This window comes from Equus asinus, chromosome 23 (assembly GCF_041296235.1).
Source record: "Equus asinus isolate D_3611 breed Donkey chromosome 23, EquAss-T2T_v2, whole genome shotgun sequence".
Taxonomy (NCBI): domain Eukaryota; kingdom Metazoa; phylum Chordata; class Mammalia; order Perissodactyla; family Equidae; genus Equus; species Equus asinus.
In genome coordinates, this window is record NC_091812.1 from 63,113,371 (window position 1) to 63,126,989 (window position 13,619).

Sequence of the window (13,619 nt, forward strand, 5' to 3'; positions counted from 1 at the left end):
TTCTCTTGCCTTTCTCCTGGCCACAGTCTCCTTTGGGTCACAAACTCAGAATTCAATTGGATATGATGTGCAGAGGTTTGGGAAGAGGGTGTCATAGGCAGGCCCAGAGGAAGCCAGTTGAGCTGGGAGCTGGGGCCGGAAAAAATCCTTGTCTTTTTATTTATTTCTTTTTTTGCTGAGGAAGTTTCACCCTGAGCTACCATCTGTTGCCAATCTTCCTCTTTTTGCTTGAGGAAGATTGGCCCTGAGCTAACGTCTGTGCCAATCTTCCTCTATTTTGCATGTGGGTCGTGGCCACCGCACGGCCGCTGACGAATGGTATAGGTCCACGCCTGGGAACTGAACCCTGGCCGCCAAAGTGCAGCATGCTGAACTTAACCACTAGGCCATGGGGCCGGCCCCCCTTGTCCTTTTTAAGCAAGAAAATAAGATCTAGTATTATAAGAGCTACCTTTTATTGAGCACCTACTTGTGCCAGGCACTTTACATACGTCTGTGCTTATAATTCCCACAACAACCTGGGAGGTAGCATTATTATCACCATTTTACATACGAGGAAACTGAGGCTCTGTGAGGTTAAGCAGCTTGTTAGGGTCACACAGCTTGTAGATGAGTGGTAGAATCAGCACCCGAGATGGGCATCTCTGAGCGCCTCCAAACCTTCATTAGGCCTCTTCACACTGAGAAAATAGCGGGGGGTGGAGGAGTGGGCAAAGGGATGCATTCTCTAAGGGGTGAGGGACTGGCTCTGCTGTCCAACCTGTCCAGGGAAGCTGAGCCCCGTCCTGTCTCCCAACTCCCCACTCTGGCAAGCCACGCCTTCCCCAGACGCAGCTACAAAGTCAGGAAAAACTCACTCTGGCTGAGGTTGCAGTTCTCAGAAAGGGGAAATGGCTGAAATGAATGCCCTTCCCCTGTATGTGTATCTGCAGGTGTCGATGTGCGTTTGTAGCTCGTGCGCTGAAGCACGTCACTCTTGGAATAAGACCGTCGCTCCCTTTTAGGCCACACCCCTGCCCACATGTGCAGGGAGTAGGCAGCTGAGGAATCTTGAAAGGACCGATTATTTCCTACCAGAGTCCCAGGGACATCACCTGGGAGGGGGCCAACTCAACAATCAAAACCTCAAATTTTTTCCCTGGCCCCTCCCTCCAGGCTTACCCAGCCTCAGGGATACTGTGTTCATTCCAGAGATCCAGGCACACACGATGTCTCTCTCTCTTTGTCTCATACACAGACACACACACACTGGTTCTTGAGTTAAGGCACCAAGTCTGGCCTGCATGGCCTTGCAAGTGCTTGCCCATCAGGCCGTGGCCTGGCCCAGGGCTGAGCCCCTGCCTACACAGGTGGGTTAGTGCAGGGTTAGGAGTCTCTTCGCACACCAGGGACAACAATGATGGCTCCATGCTGAGCCCAGTCCTCCTGTCCTCCCACAGGGGACCTCCTGCCTCCTTGTCAGTTGGCCAAGCACCTCCCTCCCTTCTCCCCAGCTCGGGGAGGACCAGGTCAGCCACAGTCCAGGCCAGTGCTGGCAGCTCCGGGCCTGGCTTCCAACACCAAGAACGTGCCCTTTCTAAGTGGGATGAGGGCTATTTTAGGACATTAAGGAGGATCAAGTCCCCACCTCAGAAGGACAAAGATGGCCATGGAGGTTGCCATGGAGGGCATTTTTTCTTCATGCTTTTAAAACCCAACTGTGTGTAGCAGGAAGACAGCCGACCTTCCTTGAGCTCTCACCCCCACCCCAGGGGAGAGTTTTCCCAGACTGGAGTGAGTGTGGAGGGAAAGGGGCTGTTAGGCTTGTGCATTGTTGTGGGCGGTTGCTTCAGCGCCCCCTCCGCTGGCCGTATAGGATCTGGCTCCGGCACATTTACCTTAGCACCCACTTACTGGATGGTACAGAGGTGGGGATTCCTGGGGATACACGGTGTGGATGTGATGGAGGGTTAAAGGCCCGCATAAAGACTGGGGTTAGGGCCGTGGGGTTCCCGGGTTCTGGGCTGGGTCAGGATGCCCAGATAAAGTAGGCGACCTCGTCGAGGTCGACGGGGTAATCAGTGAGCAGCACGGGCGTCTTGTCAAAAAGCTCCCCTTTATAGCTGCGCCACTTGCCCGCCGGCAAGTAGACATCCCGCTCTTGCTTGCCCGGCTCCAGCACCGGCGCCACCAGCAGCGTGTCCCCGATAAGGAACTGCGAGTCGATGCGGTGCGCCGTCTCGTCGCCGGGCGCGATCCACCAGAGGGGGCGCACGATGGGGTCGCCCGTGTCGGTGACCTCACCCGCCAGCTCAAGCAACAGCGGCGCCACGAGCGAGGCCCTCAGCGCCGCGAACTTGTGCGCGATGGCCACCACTTCGGCGTCGTATTGCCAGGGTGGGACCGAGAACTGCATGGCGGGCATGAAGGCGGCCACCTCCAGCCAGCGCACGTAGAGCTCGCGCTCGGGCACACCGCCGCCACCCGCTGTGCGCTCAGGCACCGCGTTGCCACCCACCATATCCGGCAGGATGAACGGGTAGCCCAGCATGCTGACGGTGAGCACGGCGGGGATAAGCGAGCGCAGTCCCAGATCGTAGCCCCACACCGAGTCGCGGTCCACCAGGCGGAAGAAGCACGAGATGTTCTGGGACTGGTAGCCCACGCGCACCTCGGCCAGCGAGAAGAAGGGCAGCGCCATCTCGGTGTAGCGCCGGCTCCAGACGCTGGGGTCGGGCAGCGGCCTGTAGGTGCTGAAGTCCCGCGGCAGATAGCTGACCTCGCCGGCGTCGAACTTGAAAGAGGCCACGGCATAGCGCGAGCGCAGCCGCCGCAGGTGCCCCTGGAACCAGTCGCGGGCCTCGGGGCGAGTGAAGTCGAGCACGGCGCCGATGCCATTCCACCAGCGCACGAGCGCGGGCAGCCGGCCGGTGGGCTCGCGCACGAACAGCTCGCGCTCCACGCCCTCGCCGAAGCACGACGAGTTGTAGTTGACGAACGGGTGCACCCAGAGCGTGACGCGAAAGCCGGCGTCGCGCAGGCGGCGGAACATGTCGCTGGCGTTGGGGAACTTGGCCTCGTCGAAGTCGAAGTCGCCGTAGGCAGGTGTGTACATGTCGTCGATTGCCAGGTGGCTGCTGTTGAAGCGGTGCTGGCGGATCTGCTGGGCCAAACGCAGCACCTTGTCCTGGTTCACGGCGCGCCCGTACAGCACCCACGTGGACCAGATGGGGTCCCGGAAGGCCTCGGGGGCCGGCACCCTCGACGGCTTGTTGAAATAGCGCCGCACCATGTACTTGTGGATGGAGGTGACGTCTGAGCCGACGCACACGCGGTAGCTGAGCTCCGGCGCCGCGGCGCGGCCGGCGGGCGGCTTGTAGGGCGTGTCGTGGTAGCGCGCCTGCAGCCGCAGCGAGCGCTCGGTGCTGTTCCAGCCCAAATGGAAGGGCACTGAGTCGTTGACCTTGATGGCAGCCGCACGCGACGACAGCCAATAGCGCTCGAGGATGCCTCCGAACGCGGCATTGGAGGAAAAGACGTCACTGGTGACGAAGGGCTGCGGCTCCTGCTGGCCGTCCAGGCGGATGGGCCAGTGCTGCGTCCTCATCTCGGCGCCCCCGTACCAGTGTGCAGCCGCGTCTCCCAGGAACATGGCGTGCTCCACAGCGCGCCCCGGCACCGCCTCCTCCCAGCGCACGCGGTAGCACATGACCGTGTCCTTGGGCCGCACTGTCTGGATGAAGAAGTGCAGAGGGCGCCCGTCGGCCGTGCGCGAGCAGCCGAGCAGGGCGCCGTCGCGGCTGCAGGAGTCGAGGTCCAGCGCGCCCGAGCGGAATGCCAGGCGGAAGACCTGTTCGCCCTTCTGGTTGCGGATGGAGAAGCCGCCGCGGTTGAGGTCCAGCAGCTCGGTTCGCAGGCGTTCCGCCTTGCGTAGAGAAGCGCTGTAGTAGCACCAGGCCACCACCGCGGCCAACACCAGCAGCAGCCCCAGCACCGCGGAGCCCAGCAGCGGCTTCAGCTCTTTGGACGGCTTGGGCTTGGAAGGCGAGAAATTGTCAGGCACGAAGGTGTACATGGCTGCGGCAGCGACGGCCTCGGGACTTTTACGGCCTGTGTGGCTCCCGGGGCGGCGGCGGGGATAGGCCTGGCTCTTCTCGTCAGGCTTCTGGGGCATCAGCCCCCAGTTAAGGAAGGCGTGGGCAGTGGGGCCACCCGACAAAGCCCACCTGAACCTGGCCTGCCTGAGTCTAGAAGGGGAAGAGAGAGGTGGAACTGAGCTTTCTCATTCCATAGTATTTCCATTTGCTGCAGCAAAAAAAAGAAGAGGTGTATACTTTGGGAAGGTGTATACCAGGACGTAAGAGCTGGGACGTAAGGTCTTGACTCTGACCAGGACAATCTGTCTGTGTCTTACCCTTCCTTTCTCATGGGCCCCAGTGCTTGCCAAAATTAGTCAGGACTCTGAATGGGGAGGGGCAGATGGTATGCATCCTCATTCTCCTGGTGGAGGGACAAACCAGACAGGGCTGGGAGCTGTCCATGATCACAGACTAAGTCAGGCCTCCCTGGATCACACAGGGACGCAGAGCAGGCTGAAGAGAAGGGGAGGCATCTGGAGAGAGCCTGGTTTCCCAAAGATGTGGCCATAGTGGGGGAGGGGGAATAAGCCAGCCAGCTCCTTGAGACCTTTAACAGGGCAGTAGGCTGGCTTGCCTGTCCCCGGAGGGGGAGAGGAGAGAGGGGAACAGCTCAGGTAAGGAATGTAATCTTGAATCAGAAGCACAGTTAAACCTGGAGATTAGAGAAGATACACAAAGCCAGACTCAGTCCTATAGCCTGGTTTGGAGGCAGGCAGGGTCGGGTTGGACGTAAGGGCTGGGGTCAGGAGCCTAGCGTGGGGGCTATGGTGGCTTCTCAGATCCCCCCCTTTGCCCTCAAACTCCACCCTGTTCTCAGCTACCGATCTCCAGGTCCATCTCCCTGCCCACCTTCCTGCTCTGCTCCCTGCAGCACATCTGTGGGCCAGCCACCTCCTGGCTTTCCTCAACCACTTGCCCACTGTCCTGCTGCTCCTGCTCTCGCTTGGGCACTGCCATTTCTCTGAATTACTGCAACACTTCCCATAGGCCTCCCTACTCCCAACTTCTTTCCCCTCAATGCCTTCTGCTCACAGCAGCCATAGTGATCTCTCTAAAGTACTTAACAGACTACCAGAGGGCAGCTCATGACCCCCATAAGGAAGTGCAGAAGTGTAACCTTTGCAATTGAAGCCCAAAACATGGTGTGGTCTTTGTTTTTGTTTTGTTTTCTTTTGGTGAGGAAGATTCACCCTGAGCTAACATCTGTTGCCAATCTTCCTCTTTTTGCTTGAGGAAGATTAGCCCTGAGCTAACATCTGTGCCAGTCTTCCTCTATTTTGTATGTGGGTCACAGCCGTAGCATCGCCACTGATGAGTGGTGTAGGTCTGCGCCCAGGAACTGAACCTGGGCTGCCAAAGCAGAGTGCACTGAACTTAACCACTAGGCCACGGGGCCGGCCCCAGCATGATGTGATCTTATCTGCCTTTCTGATTCCATTTCCAGCCAAGCCTATCCTGTGACTACCAGCTCATTCCTTCTTCAACCTAAATCCTTCAGGCCACCTGCTTTAGGAGATTTCATCCACCCCTCTTGGGCCAGCGTCTCTCCCTCACCTACCAGCTCTCCAGGGATGAGAACCCCCTCCCCCACTACACACATACACTCTCACACACTGTAGGGTAAACATCCAGATATGACTGCAGGGAAACATAGACCTGGGGGGAGGTGTGTGTGTGTGTCCCAATCTGCTGCTCGAGGCCATTGATCCTTCCTCTCTCAGCCCTCAGGGCAGGGTCCAGTAAGGAAATAGCACGAGCCAGGTGCACACACACAGACATACTCACTGCCAGCCAGCTGGCTGCCCACCTGCTCCAGCTGAGGGGAAGGAGACAGGGAGACTGGCAAACAGTAATTAGCCTCCTCCCAGATGCCAGCGTCTAGTCTCTAAGTCCCCAGTGACTTCCTAGGAGATGCCAGAACTGCTCAGGGTTCCCCTCCCCTACCTTTCCCACGAAGAGACTATCCAGAATGCCAGACACAGATCGGAATTTTGATCCCAGGTGTCAGCATACAGCTCCCCACAATGCCCTCCCACCACCACCAGGGAGGTGCTATCTCAGCGCCTCATTCTCTGTGCTCCCTCTCCCCGACTCCCTAAGCTGGTCAGTTCCAGCTGGTCTGGAACAGCCTCTTATTCCCCTCCCAGCCCACCCAACTTAGCTTTCAGAACTCCCCCACCCCACTGTGGACTCACCTTCCTGTAGGTACAGGTTAGAAAAGTCCTCCTGGAAAATGCAGGCAGTGGCCTTTAGCTGATGCTCTCAAGCGAGGCAGAACCCAAAAAGGCCTCAGGTGGCCTAGGCCAGACCTGCTGTGCATTGATAGTCATCATTCGACACAACCAAGGCCCCAGTCTGGGCACTAAGGGAATAGGGGAAAGGCTTCATATCGGAATCAGACAGAGGCCCCTCATCCTCAAAACTTACATACTAAGTCAGCCCATCTCATGACCCCTGGAGGCTTGGAGAGGCTACCAAGGTGACCTCAAAAACCCTTTCCAACACTTAGATTCTGAGAATCTTAATTTTCTAGGATTCCGAGGTTCTTTGATGAAGGACAGGAGCCCTGGGCACCCACTGCATGAGGCATTGGGCTGCTCTCTCCAAAGCCACCACAGCATCCAACCCTAACAATGATGCCGAATGGAGGCATAGCCACGCTCATTTTCCAGCTGGGGAAACAGTGGCCCAAACAGAAAAAGGAACTTGTTTGAAGTCACCCAGTAGCAAGGTTGTCTGAATCCAAAATCCCAGCTTAACTCTCCACAGCATAAGTTTTAGGAGATGGGAGATAATGGTCTGACCGGCTGTCTGGACCCAGCAGAGGAAAGGAGCTTTGTGGCCAAGAGGGTGGGACAGGCTTCCATCAGGTGGGTGTGGGGTGTGGGCATGGTGAGGCCTGTCTTCCCAAGGGCTGCGTGCTCCAGGAAGCCTTCTTGGGGGTGGGAAAGGGGCAATTTTAATGGCATCTGGTACTAGGGCTGTGGGAGAGGAACTGTGGTTCCGGTGTTAACGGTGGCGCTAGAGACCCCTGTAATCTGCCGCCTCCGCCGTCTGGCCAACCGCAGGCTGATGACGGCAGGTGGGGTCTGCCCTAGCCAAGCCTCTCCCCACTTGACGCTCACGCTCAGTCTTGGCTGCCAGCCCCTAGCCGGGTCTGACGGGGAGGGCCCGGCCCGGCCCAACTGAGGGGAAGCTATTCTAAGCTGAGTCGTTTGTCGAACACAATTCCCGGGGGGTGGGGGTGGAAATGTCAAAGGCAACTCGATCCGGCCCATCTCCCTGCCCTGCCCAGCGCCGGGATCCGGCGGAATCGAGTGACTGCGCCGACAGCCTAGAATACTCCACATCCACCCAGCGCTACAGCTACAATGTCCGAAGGGACAGGCTGAGGTCAAGGGGCCGGTCGCACGCTGGGACCCGCGGCCAGAGGAGGGGCCCAGGTGTCCAGGCTCGCGCCACCTACTCATTGGTAGGAGCAAAAGTTCAAGAAGTGTGCTCCCTCAACAACCCCCAAAGTCCTCCCGCTGGGCTCACTCACGGCAGTGACCCCAGAAGTGGGGTGAAGGGAGGCTCCCGCAGATCCCCTCCACGCTAGCGGGAGCTGAGCGGCCACGGCGCGGCGCGGGCGCTGCCTGCCTGGGGACAGCTGAGGCCTCCTCGGGCCCCGCCCTCTGGCTGCTCGGCCACGCCCCGGTCGGTCGGTCTAGCCTCGGGCCTCGGAGTCCAGCCCCGCCTCGGGCGCCCGACCCCTCCTCCCACATTGTCACGCGGACTTGAGGCCCCGCCTCTTGGCCCCCACCGTCCTCCTACTGCTGGGTGCCCGACTCGGGGCATCTCAGGCCGGCCGCGAGCCGGGTGCATCCCGGCTCCGCCCCCCACCTGCAGGCCCGCCCCCGCTGGGCAGTAGCTTACCACCTGCGGGCGGGGCTCTGGCCCAGGCCTGCCGGGAAGTGTAGTTCTGGAGGAAGGAGCCTCGTGGGGCTTCTTGCACCTCTCGGCTAAATTCGGGATGTGTCTGAGGAGGAGAGAGACGCAGGGTAAAGGGACAGGGCTGGCCCTTGGCATTCCTTCCCCTCCAGACTTGAGGAGGTGGAGGCCGTCTCGGTACAACGCTGTCACTAGCTCTCCACATGGAAAAAGTTTTCCCATAAGAAAAATGTAGCGGAATTCCGGGAGGATCTCAGCGGCTCAGGGCAGGGCAGATCCAATCAAGGACCCCATGGGGGAGCCTAGTTCCAACAGCCGGGAAGCCCAAGCTGAGAAGACCGGCTTCCGCTCAGTATTTTGCAACCCCCGCCCACCCTCGTAGTGACAGCCGTTAGAAATGCCTGTGCTATGAGGAGCTGGGTGTGCCCCGCCGTACCCCTGCCCCAGGAGGAAGTGGGGTGCGAAAATACTGAAGATCCAAGAGATTCCACAACACCCCACCCCTTGCTCCCCGAGGGACGAAGAAGCAGGGCTTTGTTTTTTAATTTGACGTTTCTTGGTGATGAAACTCTCCAAAATGATGTTTTGGACCCTTGGACTTGGGTGGGGAGGGCAGCAGGGGTGTCTGGACATAGGCTTTTTGGGAGCTGTGATGGAGACTCTGGGAGCAGAGCCCAGGAGTTTTGGGTATAGGGATGGGGCTCTGACTGCAGAATGGAGGATTCTGGGTCTACTGAGATGCTGGGGAGAGGGGAGCATCTAGGTTTGGGGGATATGGGGAAAATGTCAGCTGGAGGGCCCTTTTGGGGTGGGAGGTAGACAGGCCCTCCTTGATGGCTAGGTGGACTCGTTAGTTTGGGCTCTGGGGTGGAGAGGAAGAGGACACCAGCTGGACATAAGCTACTGTCATATGTCAGGAGGCCCCTCAGGGACGTCTACTGAGATGATGGGGGTGGGGAGGGCTCAGGGCAGGATGACTTTGAGAAACTGCATCTCAGCTGGGAGGTCTGGCAGAGGCCTGAGTGACTGGTTCGTCACTGCCAGATCCTGCTGGGTAAGGACACAGGAGGCAGCTTTTGGGGTGAAGAGTTTATTGATTGCTCAGCCCCCTTGGCCCAGCCAGCCCAGGCCCTACCAGCAGTGGTAGTCGGGATAGGTCTCAGACACAAACTCAGGGTGGACGACATAGCTGTTTCTGCGGAGGCCACCGGTCTTCTTGAAGTGACTTGTGTCCCATCTGTGGGGAGAGACGGGCCAGCCCTTTTGGACCCTTATACCTCCGATTCCAATTCTCCGAGCTAACCTTATCCCAACATTTTGCCCCTAATACTGACCCTAGGCTCCAACACTGACCTCCTGACCTCAGGTTCTACTGTAACGCCCTCATCTCTTGACTCTAAGCCCCGCTGCCAATGTGGAACCCCTCAATGAGGCCTCCACGCCCTCTCACGGGGTCCTCCAGTTCCTTGCCAGCTTTGAGGTCCCCATGGCACTAGCGCCCCCTGGTGGCACCTTCCAGTCAGTGTATCGTGGCGGACAGTCTCCGCCCCAACTAGTCCCCGAGTCCCTCACCGCGCCCATTGAACAGCCCCCGGGGTCTTGTGCATTTCCATGTGTGCGCGCCAACCTTACCTAAGGTTCGGACATGGGTAGTATGACAGCGGGGGAGTTATAACAGCACACTGCATTCCGGGCCGGTGATCGTAGGGCGATACAGTCCTGCAGGAGGAAGCGGTGGGCAGGCAAGGCTAGGGCCTTTTGATTTCCCCCTACCCACCAACCCAGACCAAGACTCTGAGCGGCGCTTCAGGCGTCAGTCCTACGGCCCCGAGATCCTCCCCTCCGGCCTCCTGGCCCTTCAAGACCTCATCGAAGCATCGTCTTTGGGAAGACACCTGGATCTCCTCCTCCCCGTAAGGCCTCGTTTCTGCCGCGCAGTGGGCCGTGGAGCCGGCTAGGCTCTGGGCAGGGTCGGGCTCCAGTCGTTGAGGACCTAGGAGCGCCCGGATCCTCGCCATGGAACGGCGATTACTCCAGCACTATCGACCAGGCGAGGTTTCTGAGGCCCAGGCACTTTCTCGCTACCCTATGCTCCCCTTTGCCCAGTCTCGCACAGTGAATCAGGTTCTCTGCCTGCGGAGGCGTAGGGGATCTCCATGGGGTTAGGGACAGGGTTCAGGACCCCCTTCGCAGCTCTCTAGACGGACACAGACGCTGGAGCTCTCCGGGCTCGGCCCACCCGGTCCCCGCCCTGGGCAGGGAGAAGGCTGCGCGCTCGGGCCTCAGTGTCCTCGACAGTCACACACGAGGCTGTTTCCCTGCAGAGGTGGTGCGGGACTCCGAGGGCCCCTCTGGGAATGGGGTCACCATTTCCTTGCTCACTTAGTACCTGGCAATGACCCTGCCCATTACTGACAGAGACCCGAGGCCCAGGAAGAGAGGACACTTTTTCGAGGACGCATGGCACCCTGCAGGCTAGAACCTGCGTCTCCGGCACCAGGTGTCCAGGTAGGGGGCGGGGCTGGAGGGCGTGGGAAGGGGATGCGACTTGTGTGCGGGGTTTCTTTAAAAAAATCCCCCGGCGGGGTCCCCAAAAGAGATGCAAGTCCGCTCAGGCCCTGGGGCCGGAGGGCGGGATGGGCGGCCCAGGAAGGGGGCAGAGCGGGCTGGAGGCTGGGCGCCTCCGGCCTCGCGGCAGGGCCGAGCTGCAAGTGGTGCGGGACGCGGCGCGCAGCCGAGGGGGCGGGGCTGGGATCTGGGGGCGGAGCTTGTCTGGGGGCGGGGCCCGGCTGAGAAGCGCTGGGCCCTGCGAACCTTACAGTCTGCAGGTCGGCGCACGGAGGCCGCGGGCGGCGCTCGGTGCAGGGTGCCCCCGTGGCGTAGTAGTCCATCCCGCGCAGACAGTAGTGACGGCCTGAGCAAGGGCTCTCATAACCCTGGAAGGGCAGGCGGCCCGGCAGCGGGTCCACGCACCCGCACCGGGGCGCGATCTGCGGCAGCTGCTGGTTCCGTGACAGCGAGTTCAGCATGTTCACCACCACATCGCGCTCTGCGCCCGCGGACCCCGAGCCCGGGAGACCCAGACAGTCACAAGAATGGGGACAGACAGGAAGACATGGAGACAAAAACAGGGACAGTCAGAGACAGGGTTACACCCTGTCCAGGACCCTCGGCCTCCGCCCCCGTCCCCCACGTCCCCATCCCGCCATCCTTCTGGCTTCCCCTACCCGTTCGGCTCCAACCCCCCACCACCCGTTACCGTAGGCATTGAGTCGCTCTGGCTTAGGAGGGTACTCCAAGGGCATTCCTCGAACTGCTGTCTCCATCCCGGCCTCCTGGAAGTGGCACACACGCTACCTCAAGCTCTGGCCGAGAAGAATTCCTCCTTTTGAGGGTCCTCCCAGAACACCCAGACCAGTGCCAGGCTGCGCCTTCTCCCGCCCTCCGGATGCTCCCTACTCCCCCAGGCTCTGGGTGTTTGGGGTTGTCGCCGGGCAACGCGTTTACTCCGCCTACCGGGGGTGGGGGTGGGGGTGGGTAGGGGGAGCTGTAGGTGGACCGGCCAAGACCCGGGCCTGTGACATTTCTGCCTCAGCGTTTGCCTTTGATTTTACTCTTCTTTGTCTCGCTGACTCTAACAGGGGGGTTTCAATATTGCCTGCCCATCAGAATCACCTGGGGAACTTGTGGAAAATTCCGATTCTTGAGGAAGTTCTGATTGTAGAGGGTTCAGCCAACCCGAGGTCAGCCACCAGCCTACAGTTAAGAACCCCTGCTCTGCCCTGGGATCCTCTCACTTTCCCTCCTCCCTCCGGCCTGGGGCTGCGCCTGAACTCCTTCCTATTTCCTCTGAAGACTCTCCCACATCTATCTGCACTGTCTCTGGGGGGCCTTGCTCTCCCTCCTTTTGTCACTGCTCACATCACAAAGGAGGGAGAGTGAAGCAGGTGGAGTCAGCCTACCACTGATTCCTTGGCCAGACCATGTGGGAAGGGGCCAGGGGGCAAGCTTCAGGAAGGCAGCACATCAAGGAGAGCACACTAGCCGTGTCCCCACAGAGCCTGGACAGAGATGAGGACCCAGGGGACCCAACCCCTTCCATAGCTCCGCTCCTGGGCTCCCTTGTCTCCTAGAAAATACAAACCCCAGTTTCACAGATGGGGAAGAGCCCTGGAGCATTGTTGCTAGGAAAGAGATGAGGAACTCATGGTGAAATATAGTCACTGTGGTTTGGGAGATGGAGGGGTGTGTGTTCCAGACCCCATCTGTGCTGGGCACAGTAGATACCTTAGGCAGCCGAGGAAGGCATGTGGCATATTTGTTCCAGCCAGTGTAGTTGTAAGGTCCCATCCTCCGTGTGTTATACCGGTTACTGCACAGGTAGTTTGGGGTACATTTGTCTGCTTGACCATAGGGGTAGAGACATAAGACAGTGTTATTCCTTGCTCTACCCCAGGATCTGAGACTCCTGAGATGTTTCCTCTCTCACAGATGTTTCCCCCAGCACAAAGCTGGGCTCTCCCTGATCCCCTTCAGGCCAGCCAAGCCCAGCTTGGCCCTACACTTATCTTAGACACTGAGACACAGCCCATTTCCCACCTAAGGCTAGCCTTCAAGTGGGGTCTGGATCCTTTGAGTTGATACTTTGCATCCTGGCACCACCCTCTCTGAGTCAGCCAATGTGGAAATGGGGCCTCCTCCCAGTTCCTCCCTCTCTCTCATCTTCCACATCCAGGCTCCAAAACGTGCTTATCCTGCCTCCTTAAAATCGCTTGAATCTCTCCCCTCTTCCAGTCCTCCATGATCTCAGCCCTGAATCTCCGTAGTGCCTTAACCAGGAGACGATATAATGTCGTGGTTAGTAGAATGGACTCTGCAGACAGACAGCCAGGGTTCAAATTTCAGCTCTGTGAGATATTAGCTGTGTGTGACCTTGACTGAGTTAATTAATTTCACTGTGTCTCAGTTTCCTCAATTTTAAAATGGGAATAATAGTACTATCTACCTTACAGGGTTGTTGTAAGATTTAAATGAGTTAATATATGTAAAACCCTTAGAGCAATGCCTGACCCATAGAAAACTATTATTATTATTAGCCTACTGGTCTCCCTACCTCATTTTGAAATCCTACAGTCCAATCTCTACATAGAAGCTGTGGCGCTTTTTCACAAATGAAAATCTGACCAAGACATTTCCCTCCTTAAAACTCTCCAAAGCCCCACCCATCCAGTCACCCAAGTCTGTCCTACGAGGCCCTTGTGATCAGTCTGAAAGAACACACAGGAGAGACATCAGGAAAGGAGGTCTAGGAGCCCGAGAGAATGAGCAGGTGTAGGTGGGGGGCAGGCTGTTGGGTTTGGAGTTCTGGGTTGGTGGGTTGGACACACTGAGTTTGAGGTGTTTGGGGACATTCAGGTAAAGATGACCATAATCAGATGAAGGAGAGTGGAATTCTGGTAAGAGGTCAAAGTTAGGAATAAAGACTTGGAGTTGTCAGTAATTAAAGACAGGGTTAGATAAAATAGTCTCAGGAGAGGAGTAAGGAGAGAAGAGGGCTCAGATTACCATCAT

At 58.3% G+C, this 13,619-nt stretch overlaps 2 protein-coding genes across 8 annotated transcripts; both read right to left on the minus strand.

Moving 5' to 3' along the window:
* Window positions 1–433: 433 nt before the first annotated feature.
* On the minus strand, window positions 434–7,852 carry MYORG (myogenesis regulating glycosidase). Of its 5 annotated transcripts, none has more exons than XM_044757013.2 (3): window positions 7,660–7,797; window positions 6,314–6,427; window positions 434–4,226 (listed from the first exon to the last, which is right to left on the minus strand). In XM_044757013.2, the coding sequence occupies exon 3, from the start codon at window positions 4,151–4,153 to the stop codon at window positions 2,009–2,011; it is 2,145 nt and encodes a 714-aa protein (XP_044612948.1). In that variant the 5' UTR covers window positions 4,154–4,226; window positions 6,314–6,427; window positions 7,660–7,797; the 3' UTR covers window positions 434–2,008. The 5 variants fall into 5 exon arrangements, with proteins under 5 accessions (XP_044612948.1, XP_044612946.1, XP_044612947.1 ...); XM_044757011.2 differs by having other exon boundaries at window positions 6,314–6,480; window positions 7,660–7,795; XM_044757012.2 differs by having other exon boundaries at window positions 434–4,284; window positions 6,314–6,480; window positions 7,660–7,795.
* A 145-nt stretch (window positions 7,853–7,997) lies between these two features.
* Window positions 7,998–11,530, minus strand: SPMIP6 (sperm microtubule inner protein 6). 3 transcript variants are annotated; one of them, XM_070495800.1, is made up of 5 exons: window positions 11,308–11,521; window positions 10,863–11,097; window positions 9,681–9,767; window positions 9,184–9,285; window positions 7,998–8,136 (listed from the first exon to the last, which is right to left on the minus strand). In XM_070495800.1, coding segments are annotated over exons 1-5 (492 nt in total). In that variant the 5' UTR covers window positions 11,375–11,521; the 3' UTR covers window positions 7,998–8,135. The 3 variants fall into 3 exon arrangements, with proteins under 3 accessions (XP_070351901.1, XP_014712897.2, XP_014712895.2); XM_014857411.3 differs by lacking the exon at window positions 7,998–8,136 and having other exon boundaries at window positions 9,095–9,285; XM_014857409.3 differs by lacking the exon at window positions 7,998–8,136 and having other exon boundaries at window positions 9,126–9,285; window positions 10,868–11,097; window positions 11,308–11,530.
* Between the last annotated feature and the right edge of the window lie 2,089 nt (window positions 11,531–13,619).

Bases quoted from the DNA above. Each gene is read 5' to 3' on its own strand.
- MYORG (XM_014857402.3), bottom strand. From the start codon at position 4,153: ATGCCCCAGAAGCCTGACGAGAAGAGCCAGGCCTATCCCCGCCGCCGC.
- SPMIP6 (XM_014857411.3), bottom strand. From the start codon at position 11,374: ATGGAGACAGCAGTTCGAGGAATGCCCTTGGAGTACCCTCCTAAGCCA. The intron at 9,768-10,862 runs GTTCGCAGGGCC...TTCCTCCTGCAG, and splicing joins GCCGACCTGCAGACTGTAAG to GACTGTATCGCCCTACGATC. The intron at 9,286-9,680 runs GTAAGGTTGGCG...CTCTCCCCACAG, and splicing joins TACCCATGTCCGAACCTTAG to ATGGGACACAAGTCACTTCA.